Consider the following 20,534-nt stretch of genomic DNA (forward strand, 5'->3'; position numbering starts at 1 on the left):
CAAACACTTCACAAATTATGGCAAGTAGAACTAACAGGCCAACATCATTCTCACTGTAAAAATTTAATGCCAAGCTCTGTTAACATTTTAAATCAGAGTATTTTGCTACCTTTAACACAGTAGTTCTCAATCCTAGATGAATACTGAAATCACCAGTTTAGTTGGCTTTTTGTTTGTTTGTTTGTATTTTGGCCACACTAAAGGGCATGCAGGATTTTAGTTTCCCGACCGAGAATCAAACCTGTAACCCCTGCAGTGGAGTCTTAACCACTGGATGGCCTGGAAAGTCCCCACTCTTTTTTTGAAATCACCAATTTTAAAGAACACTGATGCCCAGGTCCCATTCCCACAGATTCTTCTCTTTTTTATTTTTTTTTTTAATTTATTACATTTTTGGCTGTGCTGGGTCTTTGTTGCTGCGCGGACTTTTCTCTAGTTGAGACTAGCGAGGCTACTCTCTGGTTGCAATATACGGGCTTCTCTATGCAGTGGCTTCTCTTGATGTGGAGCACAGGTTCTAGGCAGGCAGGCTTCAGCAACTGTGGCATGTGGGCTCGGCAGTTGAGGCCCCTGGGCTCTAGAGAACAAGCTCAGTAATTGCGGCCCACAGGCTTAGGTGTTCCACGGCATGTGCGATCTTCCTAGATCAGGGATCAAACCTATGTCTTCTGCATTGGAAGGCAGATTCTTTATTACTGAGCCACTGGGGAAGCCTTCCACAGATTCTTATTTAATTAGTGTGAAATATGTCCAGGGCATGAAAACTGTTAAAGATCCAAAACTCATCCTTATATGCAGCATTGAACAAGAACCACTGATTTAAAATGACACAAAATGAACACAGTGATTTAGTTGATTGAGATATATGAATAGACATACACACCAGAGTTCAGAAAAGTTGATCATTCTTCTTAGAAGCAACCTCTTAAGACCCTAGCATCATTAATTCTCTAACAAACTCATCCAATGACAGTACTGTGAAAATAAATTTGCCTTTGTTGCCTATGTATGTTCTAAAAATTGGTAACTTGACTTAGTAGAGTATGTCATAAATAACATTCACCTAGAAGCTGACAGAAGTACTAACCAAGGATCCAGGTCTCACAAAAACATTTCCAGTAGGATCTGGGTTGTATATTTTACCACCAGTCTAGTTTCTATTACAGTTTACTTTTTTCTTTACACCTTTTCTTGGTTTAAGAATATATTTGCAATCAAAGAATTTTTGTGGGTTTAAGTACATATCCAATCACTTGCATAGTGATCATTTTCTTTACAACTTTGAAGTATAAATAATGTATAATAAACTGCATATCTAAAGTATGCAATTTCATAAGTTTGATGTACATATATGTCCATAAACCTGCTGTCACAATGAACAGAAACATTTCTACCACACTTAAAAATTTTCATGCACCCCTCTGTAATCTAGGCCTTCCCTGCTGGCTCAGACAGTAAAGTGTCTGCCTACAATGCGGGAGATCAGGGTTTGATCCCTGGGTCAGGAAGATACTCTGGAGAAGGAAATGGCAACCCACTCTAGTACTCTTACCTGGAAAATCCCATGGATGGAGGAGCCTGGTAGGCTACAGTCTATGGGGTCACAAAGAGTCGGACATGACTGAGCGACTTCACTTTTCTGTAATCTAACTTCATCCCTCTCTCTATTCTTATGCCTAGGCAGCTGCTTCCTGTCACTATAGGTTACTTTGCATTTTCTAGGATTTTATATGAGTAGAATCATATATTATGCTAAAAAAACTTTTCATTTGACTTATTTCACTCAGCAAATGATTTTGAGATTCAACCATTTTGTTGTGTATATCAAAAGTCCTTTCCCTCTTATTGCTCAGTGATATTCCTATCAATGCTCTTGATTACCACATTGTATACCTAACATATTTTCTTGACACAGACTACTGTGAGAAGCTAAAAAAGCTCCTCGATGCAGGCGTCAATGATTTTTGGAAAAACTAGGTCTGGTGATCCCCATTTTAATTCTCACTTAACCACTTAGCAGCTGTGTCTAAAGCAAGTCACTTATCTGCCTCGTATACCTTCTCTAGAAAATGGGCATATATGTCACCTCATCTACGTAATTTACCTTAGACGAGTGCTGAAAGACTCTCTGACTTCTAGGACCTATTGATTCTACTGAAATAGGTGAACCTTCTAGAAAAACAGCAATGCTCATTTGTTTACATACTGCCTGTGGCTGCTTCTGAGCTGCAGCAAGAAAGATGAGTATTTGTGACAGAAACTATATAGCTGTCAAGCCTAAAATATCTGTCCTCTTAAAAAAAAGCTTACCAACTTATTCTAAGTAATCATGAAATGTTCCTGAAGCTAGCTAAAAAACATCTGTAGTGACGTTTAGAATTACTGATCGACAAAAAACCATTTCACCATTTTTAAAAAAGTTTTTTTTAATTACTTTAGCTAACAAAATGAAAGGAAAATCATAGGAACTCAAAAATAGATTTTTAAAATCCCTGTGTCAGTACCCAGTAAGTTTAGATGGCATATAAAATCAAAAGGCACATTATAAACCCTAGCTTAAAAAATACTAGGAAAATATCAAGTTAAAGGAACACTATAATAGTTTTCTTCCCAGGTGGCACTTAGTGGTAAAGAACCCGCCTGCTAATCAGAAGAGGTTAAGAGACGCGGGTTTGATCCCTGGGTTGCGAAGATCCCCTAGAGGAGGGCATGGCTACCCACTCCAGTATTCTTGCCTGGAGAATCCCATGGGCAGAGAAGCCTGGTGGGCTACCAGGGTGGCAAAGAATCGGACACAACTGAAGTGACTTATTAGCACAGCACATGGTTTTCTAGGAAAGTCAAAGCAAATACACATGTTTGCATCTTCTTGCCCAAATAACAAATACTAGAAGACAAAATGAAATAATCACTACTGCCAGAATAAAAAATGAATAGCCTATACAAATGGCTAGTGAAACTGAAATATCCAAGAATACTTTCTGTACCTTTTTAAATGTCTGATTTTTGGTCTAGGAATAATTGGAGTGGTTAAGAAAACGGACTTTAGGATTAGAGAAACCAAAGTCATAAAGGCTTGAAAATAAAGGAATAAAAGGATCTCAAAATAAATTTTGCAAAAGTACAATTTTTAAAAAGGGATTATCTTTTAAATTACAATTAAAAAGTCATTAGGGAACTACAAATACTGAACAATCCTAAGAAACTCAAGAAGGGAATATGTGAGGAAATCTGCCAGCTAAAAAAATGTTCTCCTTATTAGAAGAAAAGAAATACATTTCTATTATAGCATGTAACAGAACCACTTATTTGATTATTTACATGGAAATAAATCTAATTAGCTAATTCGGTGATCTGGGTTTTCTCTTCTTAATTACAAGTTGCTGCTTTTTTCTCCCCAAAAGACATATACCAGGTCATTAAAAGTCTGATCTGGCAGTCACCTGACTGCCAGTTCAAACTGACTTCAAGAAAAGCCATGTGGATGTCTGCCATAATGACACTGGAAAATGAAAGGAAAGCAGTGAGTGAGTGAGTGAGAGTTGCTCAGTCATGTCCGACTCTTTGTGATCCCATGGACTGGAGCCCATCAGGCTCCTTTGTCCGTGGAATTCTCCAGGCAAGAGTACTGGAATGGGTTGCCATTTCCTTCTCCATCACAAGGAAAGCAGTACTGTTTTGTAAATAATCATTATCAATTTAAAATTATTTGTAGGCTCAGGGACAGAAATAGCACATACTCAGGGTCTTTAGGACAATATTGCAATTAAAATACATGGCCTCTTATACCCGAATGCCTATAAAGACGAGTTTTGTGAGTTAGTTTCGTTCTGTGTTGTTTAATCTTAATTTCTGGTCTTTATTTAGCATCTTTATCATTGCCTTGGATTTTCTGAATATGACACCTAACCAAAAGGGAGCAGTGGCCAACTTCTGTGCAGTCACCTTATTGATCCATTTTGCTCCTCTGAGATAGCTATACCAGAGGCTGGTGGCTTTAAGACTCAATCCACAATTGAGAATATCCACATTTTCAGATGATTTCTATCTCTGAAAAAGGATTCTAAAAAGAAGACTCTTTTCCTATTATTATCTCTGCAAACAAAGACTGTAAAATAAATTGTTCAGAATGTATGGCTAATATATAATAGAAAATATAGTTTACAAAGGGAAATGGATCGAAGTTTGAACTCACCTGTCCACTTCTCCCTATTTCCAGCTCCATGATGGCAACAGGAGTATGTATTTGAGCTGAGTGTCTTGACTGTGATTTGCCATCAACTCTCCAGCTCAAGCCCCGAAGCCCTCTGTCCCAGCAGCTCTGGTTCATAAGACTCTCTCGGATTTTTGTCTTATGGCTTTTCCAGAACTTGGAAATGACAGCAGCTTGCTCAGATGTGATCCCTCCTTGCTTTTTGGTTTGAGCAGTCAAAAATGCCTCCAGCTGGTTGAAATCCATGTCTGCAGATGCAATAGACTAAAAACAGAAAAAGGAATAAATTTGAATTTGGTAGGTAACTAGAAAAACATAGTTTCTTAACTACAGATCACACTTTTAAATGATTCTTAATCACTGAAAAAGCTTTCAAAGAGGGTCAAGGCCTTCCCTGGCGGTCCAGTGGTTGAGAGTCAGGGGACACAGATTCAACCCCTGGTTCGGAAGGATCCCACATGCTATGGAGCAACTAAGCCTGCTGCAGCACAATAACTGAGCCAGCACTCCAGAGTCTGCGAGCCATAACTACTGGAACCATGCCCCACAACTACTGACGCCCACAGGCCCTAGGGCCCGCGCTCCACAACAAGAGAAGCCATCACGATGAGAAGGCCATGCACTCCAACTAGAGAGCGGTCCACGCTGGATGCAACTAGACAAAGCCCATGCACAGCAATGAAGACCTAGCACAGCCAAATAAATAAATCTTTTTTGAAGGTCATCAAAAGACAGTAATGAGAATAAGCTCTTCATAAGTACAAAAATATTCCCTTTGAAAATACTGAATATCAGAAAAGCTACTGTTAAAAATTTCACATTGGGAATTCCCTGGTGGTCCAGTAGACGGGAGTCCATGCTCTCACTGCTGAGGACCCAGATTCATTCCCTGGTTGAGGAACAAAGATCTCAGAAGCCATAAGCCGTGGCCAAAAGAAAAAAAAAATCCACATCACTCAAATTCTCTATTAATAACTATAATCTATAAATATCCAGTTCCATGATGAGAAAATAACAAAAATATAAAAATAAAATAATAAAATGAGAGTAAAATGAATTAGAGCTCTGATGAAATCTTACATAATTTCACAGTGCCTTATAGCCAGGCTTGGTTTGATATACTATAAATGTGTGATGCCTTGTCCATAAGAAGTACTAAATAAATTTTGTTAATGTATTATTTTAGATTTGTAGCCTATCTTCAACCAAATAGTTCATATTCAATAATACTACTCTAAAGTATACTACATTATGCTTTTCCATAAATTTTCAAACCTTAACTGCCACTGCTGTTCTGAGAAGAATAAGCAGCTAAACTGAAGTGGGAAATCATCAAAGGGCTCAGGCAACGGAGCCTTGGATAGGACAGTGATGTTTAATACTTCATCTCAGAACAAGCTTTCCCCTGCCTGACCAAGAGTTCCAAACCAAAATACAATACCTCCTTTCTCTGGGCACAATGACTGACCCAAATTAATCTCCCAATTTAGAGTAGGTGGAGAAGTGGTCTTGCCGCTTGGGTGTGATGGTACCAGAAGAATATGAGGCTAGATGGTTGCAAACAGTCATCTTTGATTTTCTGGCAAAATATCTGACTGCAAAAAAAGATGAAAATGGATTCTAATGGCGTGATATCCCTGTTCTGTAATCCCCAAGGCCCTGGTCCCTACAGACCTCTCTTCAACTCCATGTTATCTCAGCATCTTTTCCACCTGTAGACACCAAAAAATATCCCATTTACTATTCAAAATAGTTTAAGATGTATAGCTATCATTTGGAAGCCAAAGTTCTACCTAAACTTAAGCATTAGAACAGAGGAATGTAAAGGCAGGTAGTGTACACATAGAATATAGGCCGAATGGGTGGAACAGAGGCTGAAAGACAAACATGTTGTCTTTCATTCTTCTATTAATATAAAAATTGTACAGTAAATGTTAGAACATACATTAAAGGCATTTCTCACAATTCAACATACATTTACTGAATATCTGCCTATTTACCAGGTATAAGGATCCAAAATTTCTGCCTATGTGACTCAACAGAAACATTAACTTGTATATTATAATTAAATAAAATTATTTCCACTGGCACTTTGCATCACAATATCACAGCACAACACAGGTGATGTGTATCATTCTTTTCCTCAAAGCATATCAAGAAATCTACTCTGATTTAACTTCACTTGTGACAGAAGTTATTTTGATTGGATTCCAATCAATAATACCTTGAACTGGAATCGACTCACCTAAAAAAATGCGTTACCATCTCTATAACATAGTTTTCTCTCTATTTTTTTTTTGCCCAAACAGTGTGTCCTGCAGAATGTAGTTTGCCAACCCTTGCTCAAGAACATGCTACAAAAAAAACTGACACGTCACACATGACTTGGCAGTGTCCCATCTAAGATCATGTGGAAAGAAAACCTGTTTATAATTACTTGGACCTAGAAACTACTCTTTTACTTTTTGCATTAAAAAAAAAAGTATTTTTTGCACAGTTTTAGTAAGTTCTGAATTTTCCAGGAATGCAACTAACATAGCTTGTACTTTGGTTTGGTCAGAACTTTATAAACAGGCTATTGAGCATTTTACAAAATCTCATTACCAGAGGCAATACCATTCGTATTTTTATAGCTAAACTACCAAACCATATTATCTGTCTGCACTTATTGCTGCACATTCACAATGATGCTACATATACCTATAAGTATTTAATTCATTATATGTTCTAATTCAGTAATGCTTCAACATTTACTTTTTTTTTTTTTTTTACTGCACCACATGGCATCCAGGACCTTAGTTCCTGACCAAGGATTGAAACTGTGCAATGGAAGCAAAGTCTTAGTGGAAGCAAAAGTTCCTCAACATTCACATTTTTAAATATACATTTAAAATTACTTCACTTTTTCATTTTCCTCATAACTTTACATTATACTCATGACACCATATTGATTAGAAATTATGCATATTAACTTTATTATATGTGAATTATAATTACATATGTATTTCATTTAAGGTTAAAAAGAACTCTACAGTCAGGTCACTCAAGATGGCTGTTCTCTTGTTCTCTGTATATCCCCTGCCTAACAGCACCTGCTTTACTCACATGGCTGACCTTACAAACTTGTCCCAGGCTCCAGAAAGTGGCTCTTTTCATCAAAAGGCTGATGAGGGGTGAAGGCTGATGAGGGGTGTGGGCCTCTGATTTCCCTGGTAACCACTGAGCAAATCTGACGTAATTCCCCCTACAATTGGCAATCTCCTCTTCCATATGGACACAAATAAGTGACTAAACTATCCCTTCCACCAAGGAGTGAAACCTGCCACCATGTCCGCCCTACCGTCTGCTGCACATGGTGGGGTGTTGCTCCAGGACCTTATTTCAGACATGTAAGCTCCCTCATCCATTAAACCAAGAAGCAAGAGTTAGAACCAGATATGGAACAACGGACTGGTTCAAAATAGGGAAAGGAGTACATCAAGGCTGTATAACGTCACCCTGCTTATTTAATTCATATGCAGAGCACATAATTAGAAATGCTGGGCTGGATGAAGCTCAAGCTGAAATCAAGATTGCCGGGAGAAATATCAATAACCTCAGATATGCAGATGACACCATCCTAATGGCAAAAAGTGAAGAGGAACTAAAGAGCCTCTTGATGAAGGTGAAAGAGGAGAGTAGAAAAGTTGGCTAAAAAAAAGCAACCTAAACTAGTAATAAAGAAAATGTAAACTAATGTATGGATGTGAGAGTTGGACCATAAAGAAAGCTGAGCATCAAAGAATTAATGCTTTTGTACTGTGTTGTTGGAGAAGACTCTTGAGAGTCCCTTGGACTGCAAGGAGATCAAACCAGTCAATCTGAAAGGAAATCAATCCTAAATATTCATTGGAAGGACTAATGTTGAAGCTGAAGCTCTAATACTTTGGCCACCTGATGTGAAGAACTGACTCATTGGAAAAGACCCTGATGCTGGGAAGGACTGAAGGCAGGAAGAGAAGGGGATGACAGAGGATGAAATAGTTGGATGGCATCACCAACTCGATGGACATGAGTTTGAGCAAGTTTCAGGAGCTGGTGATGGACAGGGAGGCCTGGCATGCTGCAGTCCATGGGGTCACAAACAGTCAGATACAACTGAGTTGACTGAAGTGAACTGAACTGAGACTAATAGTACTTCCCATCCATTAAACTGTCAAAAAGTAAACTATTCCACAACACTAAATGTTGTTTCTTCACTTTATTGACAACTCTCATATACTGCTGTGGGAATAGAACATTTTCAAAGAGCAATTTTGTATTCAGTTCAGTTTAGTTGCTCAGTCCTGTCCCACTCTTTGCAACCCCATGGACTGCAGCACGCCAGGCCTCCCTGTCCATCACCAGCTCCTGAAACTTGCTCAAACTCATGTCCATCGAGTGGGTGATGCCATCCAACCATCTCATCCTCTGTTGTCCCCTTCTCCTTCCACCTTCAATCTTTCCCAGCATCAAGGTCTTTTCCAATGAGTCGGTTCTTTGCATCAAGTGGCCAAAGTATTGGAGTTTCAGCTTCAACATCAGTCCTTCCAAAGAATATTCAGGACTGATTTCCTTTAGGATTGACTAGTTGGATTTCCTTGCAGTCCAAGGGATTCTCAAGAGTCTTCTCCAACAACACAGTTCAAAAGCATTAATACTTTGGTGCCCAGCTTTCTTTATAGTCCAACTCTCACATCCATACATGAATACTGGAAAAATCATAGCTTTGACTAGACGGACCTTTGTTTGTCAAGTAATGTCTCTGCTTTTTCATATGCTGTCTAGGTTGGTAATAGCTTTTCTTCCAAGAAGCAAGTGTCTTTTAATTTCATGACTGCAGTCACCATCTGCAGTGATTTTGGAGCCCCCCAAAATAAAGTCTGTCACTGTTTCCATTGCTTCCCCATCTATTTGCCATGAAGTGATGGGACCGGATGCCATGATCTTAGTTTTCTGAATGTTGGGTTTTAAGCCAATTTTTTCACTCTCCTCTTTCACTTTCATCAAGAGACTTTATGTCTTCTTCACTTTCTGTCATAAGGGTGGTGTCACCTGTTTATCTGAGGTTATTGATATTTCTTCCAGCCATCTTGATTCCAGCTTGTTCTTCATCCATCCCAGCACTTCACATGATGCGCTCTGCATATAAGCTAAATAAGCAGGGTGACAATATACAGCCTTGACGTACTCCTTTTCCTATTTGGAACCAGTCTGTTGTTCCATGTCCACTTCTAACTGTTGCTTCTTGACCTGCATACAGATTTCTCAGGATGCAGGTCAGGTGGTCTCATATGCCCATCTCTTTAAGAATTTTCCACAGTTTGTTGTGATCCACACAGTCAAAGGCTTTGGCGTAGTCAATAAAGCAAAAGTAGATGTTTTTGTGGAACTCTCTTGCTTTTTTGATGATCCAGCAGATGCTGGTAATTTGATCTCTGGTTCCTCTACTGTTTCTAAATCCAGCTTGAACATCTGGAAGTTCATGGTTCAGGTACTGCTGAAGCCTAGCCTGGAAAATTTTGAGCATTACTTTCCTAGCGTGTGAGATGAGTGCACTTGTGAGGTAGTTTGAACACTCTTTGGCATCGCCTTTCTTTGAGATTGGAATGAAAACTGACCTTTTCCAGTCCTGTGGCCACTGTATTTTGTATTATTTATCAAAATTTAAGATGTACGTATTCTAGAACTCAACAACTCTTCTGCAATGGAAAAACCTTCAAGTAAGTCTTATGTCTATGCACTGGGAGTCCCATACAAGAACAGTTATTTCAACAATATTAGTAATAGTAATAAATTAGAATCAACCAAATGTCCAGAACTACAACAAAAATGGTCAGTGACAAACAATGGACTAACACACAGTAAATGAATTAGAATTATATTTATCAATACAAATAAAGCACACACAATGCTGAACAACAAAAAAGTCAACTGCACACAAATATATAAAGGTATGATACTATTTATATAAAATTTTATCAGATGAAAAATAGTATAAATTTAAAACATATATATAGTAAAAATGTAATATTATACATGAGGTTGATAATCAAGACCTAATGCAGGTCAGAGAATACTTCAGAGGATAAGGAGAATGCAATCTGAGAGGCACATAGAAAGCTCTAGTAGCATCTACAATTTTTTTAATGTTTTTAATAAAAGTTTAACACAGATATACGGAAAAGCTGTGAAAATAGTACAGAGTTAGTATCACATACTCAATTTCCTTGGCTATGTACACCTTACACCTTACTTGTGACAATTACTGAATCAATACTGATACATTATTATTAACCACAGTCTATACTTTATTCATTTTCCCTTAGTTTTTACCTGGTGTGCTTTTTATGTTCCAGGATCCCATCCAAGTTACATTACATTTAGTCTTCATTTCTCCTTAAGTTTCCCTTAGCTATGATAGTTTTTCAAACTCTCTTGGTATTTGGTAATCTTGACAATTTTGAGGAGTACTAGTCAGGTACTGTGTAGAATATTCCTCAGTGAGGATTTGCCTCATGCTTTTCTCATGGTTAGCCTGGGTTATAGGATCAGGGAGAAAAACTAGAGGTAACTTGTCATTCTCATCATATCACATCAAGAATACATGTTAGCAACAGGGCTTATAATCTACTCTTTGGTAGGAAGTCACCATAAGCAGCCCACACTTTAGGAACAGGAAATTCTGCTCCAGCTTCTTGGAGGCCAAGTATCTACATAAATTATTTGAAATTCTTCTGTGCAGGTCAATAATGTTTTAAAATAGACAAAAAAGAAATAATAAAGACCAGAGCAGAAATAAATGAAAGAGAGACTAAAACAAAACAAAAACAAAAAGATCAATGAAACTAAGAGTTGATTCTTTGAAAAGATACACCAAATTGATAAACCTTAGCCAGACTCATCAGGAAAAAAACACAGGCCTCAATAAATAAAATGAGAAGGGAAAAAGGAGAATTTACAACTGACAGCACAGAAATATAAAGGGTCATAAGAGATCACTACAAACAAGTATGTGCCAATTAAATGGACAACTGAGAAGAAATGCATAAATTCCCAGAAATGTACAATCTCCCAAGACTGAACCAGAAAAATATATATATATACATATATATATATATGTACAGGCTAATTACCAGTAGTGAAGCTGAATTAGTAACTGAAAAAACAAACAAACAAAAAACCCAATAAACAAGTCTAGGACCAGAAGGCTTCACAGGTGAACTCTACTAAACATTTAAAGAAGAGTTAATGCCTTTCCTCAAATTATTCCAACAAAAATTGAAGGGAAAGAAATGCTTTTAAACTCATTCTTTGAGGCCGGCATCATCTGACACAAAACCAGACAAAGGCACTACAAAAAAAAAGAAAACTTCAGGCCTGTATCACTGATAAATGTACACGCAAAAATTCTCAACAAATATTAGTAAACCAATTCAACAATGCATTAAAAGGACCATACACCATGATCAAGTGGGATTTATTCCGGGGATGCAGTTCAGTTCAGTCGCTCAATCATGTCCGACTTGTTGCGACCCCATGAACTGCAGCACGCCAGGCTTCCCTGTCTATCACCAGCTCCCGGAGTCCACCCAAACCCATGCCCATTGAGTTGGTGATGCCATCCAACCATCTCATCCTCTGTCGTCCCTTTCTCCTCCTGCGCTCAATCTTTCCCAGCATCAGGGTCTTTTCAAATGAGTCAGCTCTTCCCATCAGGTGGCCAAAGTACTGGAGTTTCAGCTTCAACATCAGTCCTTCAAATGAACACCCAGGACTGATCTCCTTTAGGATGGACTGGTTGGATTTCCTTGCAGTTCAAGGGACTCTCAAGAGTCTTCTCCAACACCACTGTTCAAAGCATCAATTCTTCTGTACTCAGCCCTCTTTAGTCCAACTCTCACATCCACACATGATCACTGGAAAAACCATGGCTTTGATTAGACGGACCTTTGTCGACAAAGTAATGTCTCTGCTTTTGAATATGCTGTCTAGGTTGGTCATAACTTTCCTTCCAAGGAGTAAACGTCTTTTAATTTCATGGCTGCAGTCACCATCTCCAGTGATTTTGGAGCCCTAAAAAATAAAGTCTGACACTGTTTCCACTGTTTCCCCATTTATTTGCCATGAAGTGATGGGACCAGATGCCATGATCTTAGTTTTCTGAATGTTGAGCTTTAAGCCCACTTTTTCACTCTCCTCTTTCACTTTCATCAAGAGGCTTTTTAGTTCCTCTTCACTTTCTGCCATAAGGGTGGTGTCATCTGCATATCTGAGGTTATTGATATTTCTCCCGGCAATCTTGATTCCAGCTTGCGCTTGATCCAGCCCAGCGTTTCTCATGATGTCCTCTGAACATAAGTTAAATAAGCAGGGTAACAATATACAACCTTGACATACTCCTTTTCCTATTTGGAACCAGTCTGTTGTTCCATGTCCAGTTCTAACTATTGCTTCCTGACCTGCATACAGGTTTCTCAAGAGGCAGGTCAGGTGGTCTGGTATTCCCATCTCTTTCAGAATTTCCCACAGTTTATTGTGATCCACACAGCCAGGGATGCAAGGATAGTTCAAAGCCAAAAATCCATGAGACATACCACATTAACAAATTGAAGAATAAAATCCTATGATCATCTCAAGAGATGCAGAAAAAGCTTTTGACAAAATTAAACATCCATTTAGGATAACAACTCTCAACAAAGTGGGTACAGAGGAACATACCTCAACATAATAAAGGTCATATGGGACAAACCTACAGCCAACATCATACTCAATGGTGAAAAGCGGAAAACCTTTCCTCTAAGATCAGGGACAAAATAAGGATGCCCACTCTCACCACTGTTATTCAACACAGAATTGGAAGTTCCAGCCACAGAAGTTGAACAAGAAAAAATAAATAATAAAAGGAATCTAAATTGAAAGAGAAGTAAAACTGTCACTTCACAGATAACGATACTATATATAGAAAATCCTAAAGATACCACCAAAAAACTATGAGAACTCATAGATGAACCCAATAAAGTTTCAGGATACAAAATTAGCATACAAAAATCTGTTGCATTTCTATACACTAACAGAATTATCAGAAGAGAAATTTTAAAATGTGTGTGTGTGCTCAGTCGCTCAGTTGTGTCCAACTCTTTGCAACCCCGTGGACTATACCCAGCAGCTAGGCTCCTCTGTCCATGGAACTTTCCACGCCAGAATACTGGCAGTGGTTTAGTCACTAAGTAGTGTCTAATTCTTGCGACCCCATGGACTGTAGCCTTCCAGGTGCTCTGTCCATGGAATTCTCCAGGCAAGAATACTGGAGTGGGTTGCCATTTCCTTTTCCAAGAATACTGGAGTGCATTGTAAATACCATTTATAAAATAATAAGATACTAGAAACAAACCTAACAAAGGAGGTAAAAGACCTATACGTGAAAAACTTTAAGACCCTAATGAAAGAAACCAAAGATAACACAGACAAAAAGAAAATACTGTGTTTATAAATTGGAACAATTAATTTTGTTAATATGACCATATTACCCAAGGCATTTACAGATACAATGTAATCACTATCAACATACCAACAGCATTATTCACAGAACCAGAACAAATAATTCCAAAATTTGTTCTAAAAGGCCACCTAATGAATGGGAGAAGATGTTTTCAAACAATATATCTGATAAACAGTTAATATCCAAAGAATTCATACAATTCAATAGTGCAAAAAAAAGTTTAAATGGGCAGAAGATTTGAATAGACATTTCCCCAAAGAAGACATATGGATGACGAACAGACACAAGACATTGGGCATCACTAATCATCAAGTAAATGCAAATCAAAATCACAGCAAGACATCAACTCAGAACTGTCAGAATGGCTATCGTCAAAAGACAACAAATAAACGCTGGCAAGGACGTGGAGCAAAGGGAACCATCACGCACTGTTGGGAATATAAATGGGTCCAGCTGCTCTGGAAAACAGTATGGAGATTTCTCAAAAAATCAAAACTAGAATTACCATATAAGAATCATTAATATCTCTAATTTTACTCTGGATGAAAAGAGGAAAGCAAACCTGCTAGTCTAATATAATAAATACAAATTAATGTGGAAAATCTTGCTCCTCACTACTAAGAAGAAGAATATCAGGGACATAAATTCAATAACCCAAAAGTACTATTTCTTAAGTGTATCAAACATAAGTGATGAATCAATGCAGGGTAATAGCTTGTAGCTCTTTGTAATGAACTAGATAAAATAATGTCAAAGATAAATAATAAACTTTTAGGATAAGTATCTTATTCAATTAAATATAAATGACCTTGAATTATAGGTAATTCTATTTTTCCAAGAAAGAAACAAAGTTTAATTAAAGAAATATTTCTTATCATGATCAGTACTGCTAGCAACTTATATAAATAATTTTTAAAAAACAAGCAGAAAATTCTCACCCACAAATAATATACTTACCATCAATCTCGTTCTACTTGGAAATAACTATCTTTTTCTAGTTATATTGTGTGGGGGTTTTTTTAACATGGTAAGGAAAAAAATATTGCTGCAATGTGCCAAGGCAATTGTTTGAATAAATAGCTACTTCTTTAGTGACTATGTTATATCCAAGAAGAAAGAATGATTAGGAATTAAGCAAGATAATGCACGAGATATAAATATTTGCTTCTCCAACTACTTAATGGGAACAGTAATTAAGAACTTCAGAAAGTTATGCACTCCCCTAATTTCCATGAAGTAAGTGAACTGGAACACATCAAGGGGATTGAAATTCATCATCATTTCTAAGGAAAACAGACACAGAGGCACAGAAAGCTAACCAAGAACTAACAATAGTTCAACCCCCATAGAAATTACTCATGGTAACCAAAAACAAACCTTTATTTGCCAACATTTCTGTCAAGGTTCCAAAAATTTTGCAATGCAAAACGTGCAGACATTTGTTTAGTTAAGTCTATAAACTACAGAATGCTACTTAAGACCTCAGGAAAGCAAAAGCAATTTGTCTCTCAGTTCAGTCGCTCAGTCGTGTCTGACTCTTTGCGACCCCATGAATCGCAGCACGCCAGGCCTCCCTGTCCATCACCAACTCCCAGAGTTCACTCAGACTCACGTCCATCGAGTCTGTGATGCCATCCAGCCATTTCATCCTCAGTCATCCCCTTCTCCTCCTGCCTCCAATCCCTCCCAGCATCAGAGTCTTTTCCAATGAGTCAACTCTTCACATGAGGTGGCCAAAGTACTGGAGCTTCAGCTTCAGTATCAGTCCTTCCAAAGAAATCCCAGGGTTGATCTCCTTCAGAATGGACTGGTTGGACCTCCTTGAAGTCCAAGGGACCCTCAAGAGTCTTCTCCAACACCACAGTTCAAAAGGATCAATTCTTCAGCACTCAGCCTTCTTCACAGTCCAACTCTCACATCCATACATGACCACAGGAAAAACCGTAGCCTTGACTAGACGGACCTTAATCGGTAAAGTAATGTCTCTGTTTTTGAATATGCTATCTAGGTTGGTCATAACTTTTCTTCCAAGGAGTAAGCATCTTTTAATTTCATGGCTGTAGTCACCATCTGCAGTGATTTTGGAGCCCCCCAAAATGAAGTCCATCACGGTTTCCACTGTTTCCCCGTCTATTTCCCATGAAGTGATCGGACCAGAAGCCATGATCTTCGTTTTCTGAATGTTGAGCTTTAAGCCAACTTTTTCACTCTCCTCTTTCACTTTCATCAAGAGGCTTTTTAGTTCCTCTTCACTTTCTGCCATAAGGGTGGTGTCATCTGCGTATCTGAGGTTATTGATATTTCTCCTGGTAATCTTGATTCCAGCTTGTGTTTCTTCCAGTCCAGCGTTTCTCATGATGCACTCTGCATATAAGTTAAATAAGCAGGGTGACAATATACAGCCTTGATGTACTCCTTTTCCTATTTGGAACCAGTCTGTTGTTCCATGTCCAGTTCTAACTGTTGCTTCCTGACCTGCATACAGACTTCTCAAGAGGCAGGTTAGGTGGTCTGTTATTCTCATCTCTTTCAGAATTTTCCACAGTTTCTTGTGATCCACACAAAGGCTTTGGCATAGTCAATAAAGCAGAAATATATGTTTTTCTGGAACTCTCTTGCTTTTTCGATGATCCAGCAGATATTGGCAATTTGATCTCTGGTTCCTCTGCTTTTTCTAATACCAGCTTGAACATCAGGAACTTCACGGTTCACATATTGTTGAAGCCTGCCTTGGAGAATTTTGAGCATTACTTTACTAGCGTGTGAGATGAGTGCAATTGTGCGGTAGTTTGAGCATTCTTTGGCATTGCCTTTCTTTGGGATTGGAATGAAAACTGACCTTTTCCAGTCCTGGGGCCACTGCTGAGTTTTCCAAATTTGCTGGCATATTGAGTGCACCACTTTCACGGCAGCATCTTTCAGGATTTGAAATAGCTCAACTGGAATTCCATCACCTCCACTAGCTTTGTTCGTAGTGATGCTTTCTAAGGCCCACTTGACTTCACATTCCAGGATGTCTGGCTCTAAATGAGTGATCACACCATGGTGATTATCCAGGTCGTGAAGATCTTTTTTGTACAGTTCTTCCGTGTATTCTTGCCACCTCTTAATATCTTCTGCTTTTGTTAGGTCCATACCATTTCTGTCCTTTATTGAGCCCATCTTTGCATGAAATGTTCCCTTGGTATCTCTAATTTTCTTGAAGAGATCTCTAGTCTTTCCCATCCTGTTCTTTTCCTCTGTTTCTTTGCATTGATCGCTGAAGAAGGCTTTCTTATCTCTTCTTGCTATTCTTTGGAACTCTGCATTCAGATGCTTATATCTTTCCTTTTCTCCTCGGCTTTTCGCTTCTCTTCTTTTCACAGCTATTTGTAAGGCCTCCCCAGACAGCCATTTTGCTTTTTTGCATTTCTTTTCCATGGGGATGGTCTTGATCCCTGTCTCTTGTACAATGTCACGAACCTCATTCCATAGTTCATCAGGCACTCTATCTATCAGATCTAGGCCCTTAAATCTATTTCTCACTTTCAGTGTATAATCATAAGGGATTTGATTTAGGTCATACCTAAATGGTCTAGCGGTTTTCCCTACTTTCTTCAATTTAAGTCTGAATTTGGCAATAAGGAGTTCATGATCTGAGCCACATTCAGCTCCCGGTCTTGTTTTTGCTGACTGTATAGAGCTTCTCCACCTTTGGCTGCAAAGAATATAATCAATCTGATTTCGGTGTTGACCATCTGGTGATGTCCATGTGTAGAGTCTTCTCTTGTGTTGTTGGAAGAGGGTGTTTGGTATGACCAGTGTATTTTCTTGGCAAAACTCTATATTAGTCTTTGCCCTGCTTCATTCTGCATTCCAAGGCCAAATTTGCCTGTTACTCCAGGTGTTTCTTGACTTCCTACTTTTGCATTCCAGTCCCCTATAATGAAAAGGACATCTTTTTTGGGTGTTAGTTCTACAAGGTCTTGTAGGTCTTCATAGAACTGTTCAACTTCAGCTTCTTCACCATTACTGGTTAGGGCATAGACTTGGATTACAGTGATACTGAATGGTTTGCCTTGGAGACAAACAGAGATCATTCTGTTGTTTTTGAGATTGCATCCAAGGACTGCATTTCAGACTCTTTGGCTGACCATGATGGCTACTCCATTTCTTCTGAGGGATTCCTGCCCGCAGTAGTAGATATAATGGTCATCTGAGTTAAATTCACCCATTCCAGTCCATTTTAGTTCACTGATTCCTAGAATGTCGACGTTCACTCTTGCCATCTCCTGTTTGACCACTTCCAATTTGCCTTGATTCATGGACCTGACATTCCAGGTTCCTATGCAATATTGCTCTTTACAGCATCGGACTTTGTTTCTATCACCAGTCACATCCACAGCTGGGTATTGTTTTAGTGACTATTAATATTTGCTTGTTAGTAAAGGGTCATAAAGAGAATGTTTTTTCTGCTGATTTATTTCATAAGAATACTTTCTGCCAAAAATATATTTAGGGACTTCCCTGGCAGTCCAGTGGTTAAGAATCTACCCTCCAATGCATGGGACACCCAATTTCAATCCCTGGTTGGGGAACTAAGATCCCACATGTCTTGGGGCAACAAAGCCCATGTGCTTCAACTAGTGAGCCCAAGTGCCACAAGTAGAGAAGCTTGTGTGCTGCAACAAAGATCCAGCGCAGTCAAAAAGGATTTTATTATAATAATAATAATAAAAGAAATATATAGTTACACAATTAAAGATCAAAGACTAGGTCAAAAGATCTTAGTTGCATTTCTATAGCCTCTTGGAATAAAAACTCACATAATGAGCTAAAGCAAGTGAAACGGCCCAAAAACTGGTTTAGGTAAACTAGTGTTTTCAAAAGCTTTCTTGTTTTTAAAAAATTAAATATTTCCTTTGAAATTGTTTATGCTATTATTTAAAGTAGAACCTTGTCCAAAACATAAGCAGAACGAGTCCAAAAGAAAAAGAGTTTTGTCTTTTACTTTCAGTAAAAAGGGCTTCCCAGTGGTAAAGAACCCACGTGCCAATGCAGGAGACACAAGAGATGCAGGTTCAATCCCTGGGTCAGGAAGATTCCCTGGAGGAGGGCACCGCAACGTACTCCAGTATTTTTGCCTGGAGTACCCCAGGACAGAGGAGCCTGGAGGGCTACAGTCCAGAGTAGAAAAGAGGTGGACATATCTGAGCGACTTATCATGCAAATTAGTAAAATCTGATTTACTGCACTTGCAGTTAGAAAGTGGTTTTGCTATTTGAAACATTTTTCTGAGTTTTAGTTTCCCTAAAATTAAATGAAGGGGATCTCCTAAATGATCTCCATGTACTCTGCCCCCAGCATTAACGTTCCATGTTACTACATCTATAGACTGAGCTACATAAAATTACCAGCATTCAACCGTTTTTGACTTATAAAAATGGTAATTTGAAGTGGTTCAATCTTGTTAAACCTCCTAAGTTTTATTCCTTCCTATAAAATATCTTTGGCTTCATGCAGCTTTTGTATATTTTTTTAGTATAATTGATTTATAATATTGTGTTATTTTCAGGTGTATAGCAAAGCAATTCAGTTACACTATGTATGTATGTACCTACATATATTTTTCGCTTCTCCCATTATATAGTTCTGAATATAGTTCCCTGTGCTATACTAAGTCTGTGTTGTTTACTTTATGTACGGTTTTTTTGTATTCTTAAAGTAGAGCAAAATGATGAAAGCTGTCTCTAATTGCCATTATTATTGAATGCACTTTATCAGAAAAAAAATTTTAAGGCCTATTTTATTCCTGAAGAAAAAGAAGATAATCTGATACGGAAACCCTCCTATGTTACTACTTCCCAATTCAGTTTTGAGTATTTGCAGCAATTGTTCTAGCCCACTCAGTCTTATGACTCCAACTGTTATCACTGTATGATCTTCATCTCCTAGTTTCAACCACCTTCCCAACAGGTCCTGTTCTAAGCTCTCAAAAAAGATGAATAACACAAACATGCCTTGAAGAGCACATAATCCGGTGTGTAACCAAAAGCGCAAAGCAGCATCCTTGGCTTTCCTTATTTACTCGGAAATCTAGAGCAGTACTACCCAAAGTACAGTCAGCAGACCAAGGCCAGTTCACAAACTTCATTACAAGTCCCCAACAAGGTGACTATAGAAAGAGAATAAACATTCAGAAACTTTTTTGACAATGTAATGGGGGTTTTTTTTACATCAATTATTCTAACAAAAAGATTAAACCTTGTATTTTTATGTGTTTTGGGTCAGAAATGGAAAATTCTAAAAAACAACACACACACACAAACACACACACAACAAAACTGGTCCTCAACAGACATCATTTAAAAAGCACTGGTGATTCCAATATAAAATTGAAAATTAAAAAAAAATAAAGTTGAAAAAAAAAGAAGCACTGGTGTTGAGTCTATTATTTTTGCAGTTTAGGTCAGCTGTATTTTAAACTAAAAACACTCATCTCATATCTGACTTCATCAACTAATAGCTAATCAGCCCCGTTTCCACTATAATAAAAATCCTGGCTACATTTAAAAGGAGGGAAAAAAGGATACCAAGAAGAAAATAAGGTGCTGGCTATGGACAAATTGAAAAGATTAAAGTCAAAGCTAAAAATAAGAAATGAGAAAATGCTATTACTCTTCAAAGCGGAGAAAAGAAAATATTTCACGTTGACAGCAAATTTTATAAATCACTGTTGTCTATGCCTGGTTCTTCTTACAGGAAAAAAAGAAAAGCTGCAATCATTAGAATTTCTCAATTCACACAATTCAACAATTGAAA

At 38.1% G+C, this 20,534-nt stretch overlaps 1 protein-coding gene across 4 annotated transcripts in view; it reads right to left on the bottom strand.

Moving 5' to 3' along the window:
* Nucleotides 1-20,534, bottom strand: part of COMMD1 (copper metabolism domain containing 1) — a 168,732-nt gene that overhangs the window by 100,021 nt on the left and 48,177 nt on the right. For all 4 annotated transcript variants that reach the window (XM_069583072.1, XM_069583074.1, XM_069583075.1 and 1 more), the window contains one exon: nt 4,196-4,477. In XM_069583072.1, coding sequence (XP_069439173.1) covers nt 4,196-4,477 — 282 coding nt within the window. The remainder of the gene's footprint in view (nt 1-4,195; nt 4,478-20,534) is intronic.

Source organism: Ovis canadensis, chromosome 3 (assembly GCF_042477335.2).
Source record: "Ovis canadensis isolate MfBH-ARS-UI-01 breed Bighorn chromosome 3, ARS-UI_OviCan_v2, whole genome shotgun sequence".
NCBI classification, from domain to species: Eukaryota; Metazoa; Chordata; class Mammalia; order Artiodactyla; family Bovidae; genus Ovis; species Ovis canadensis.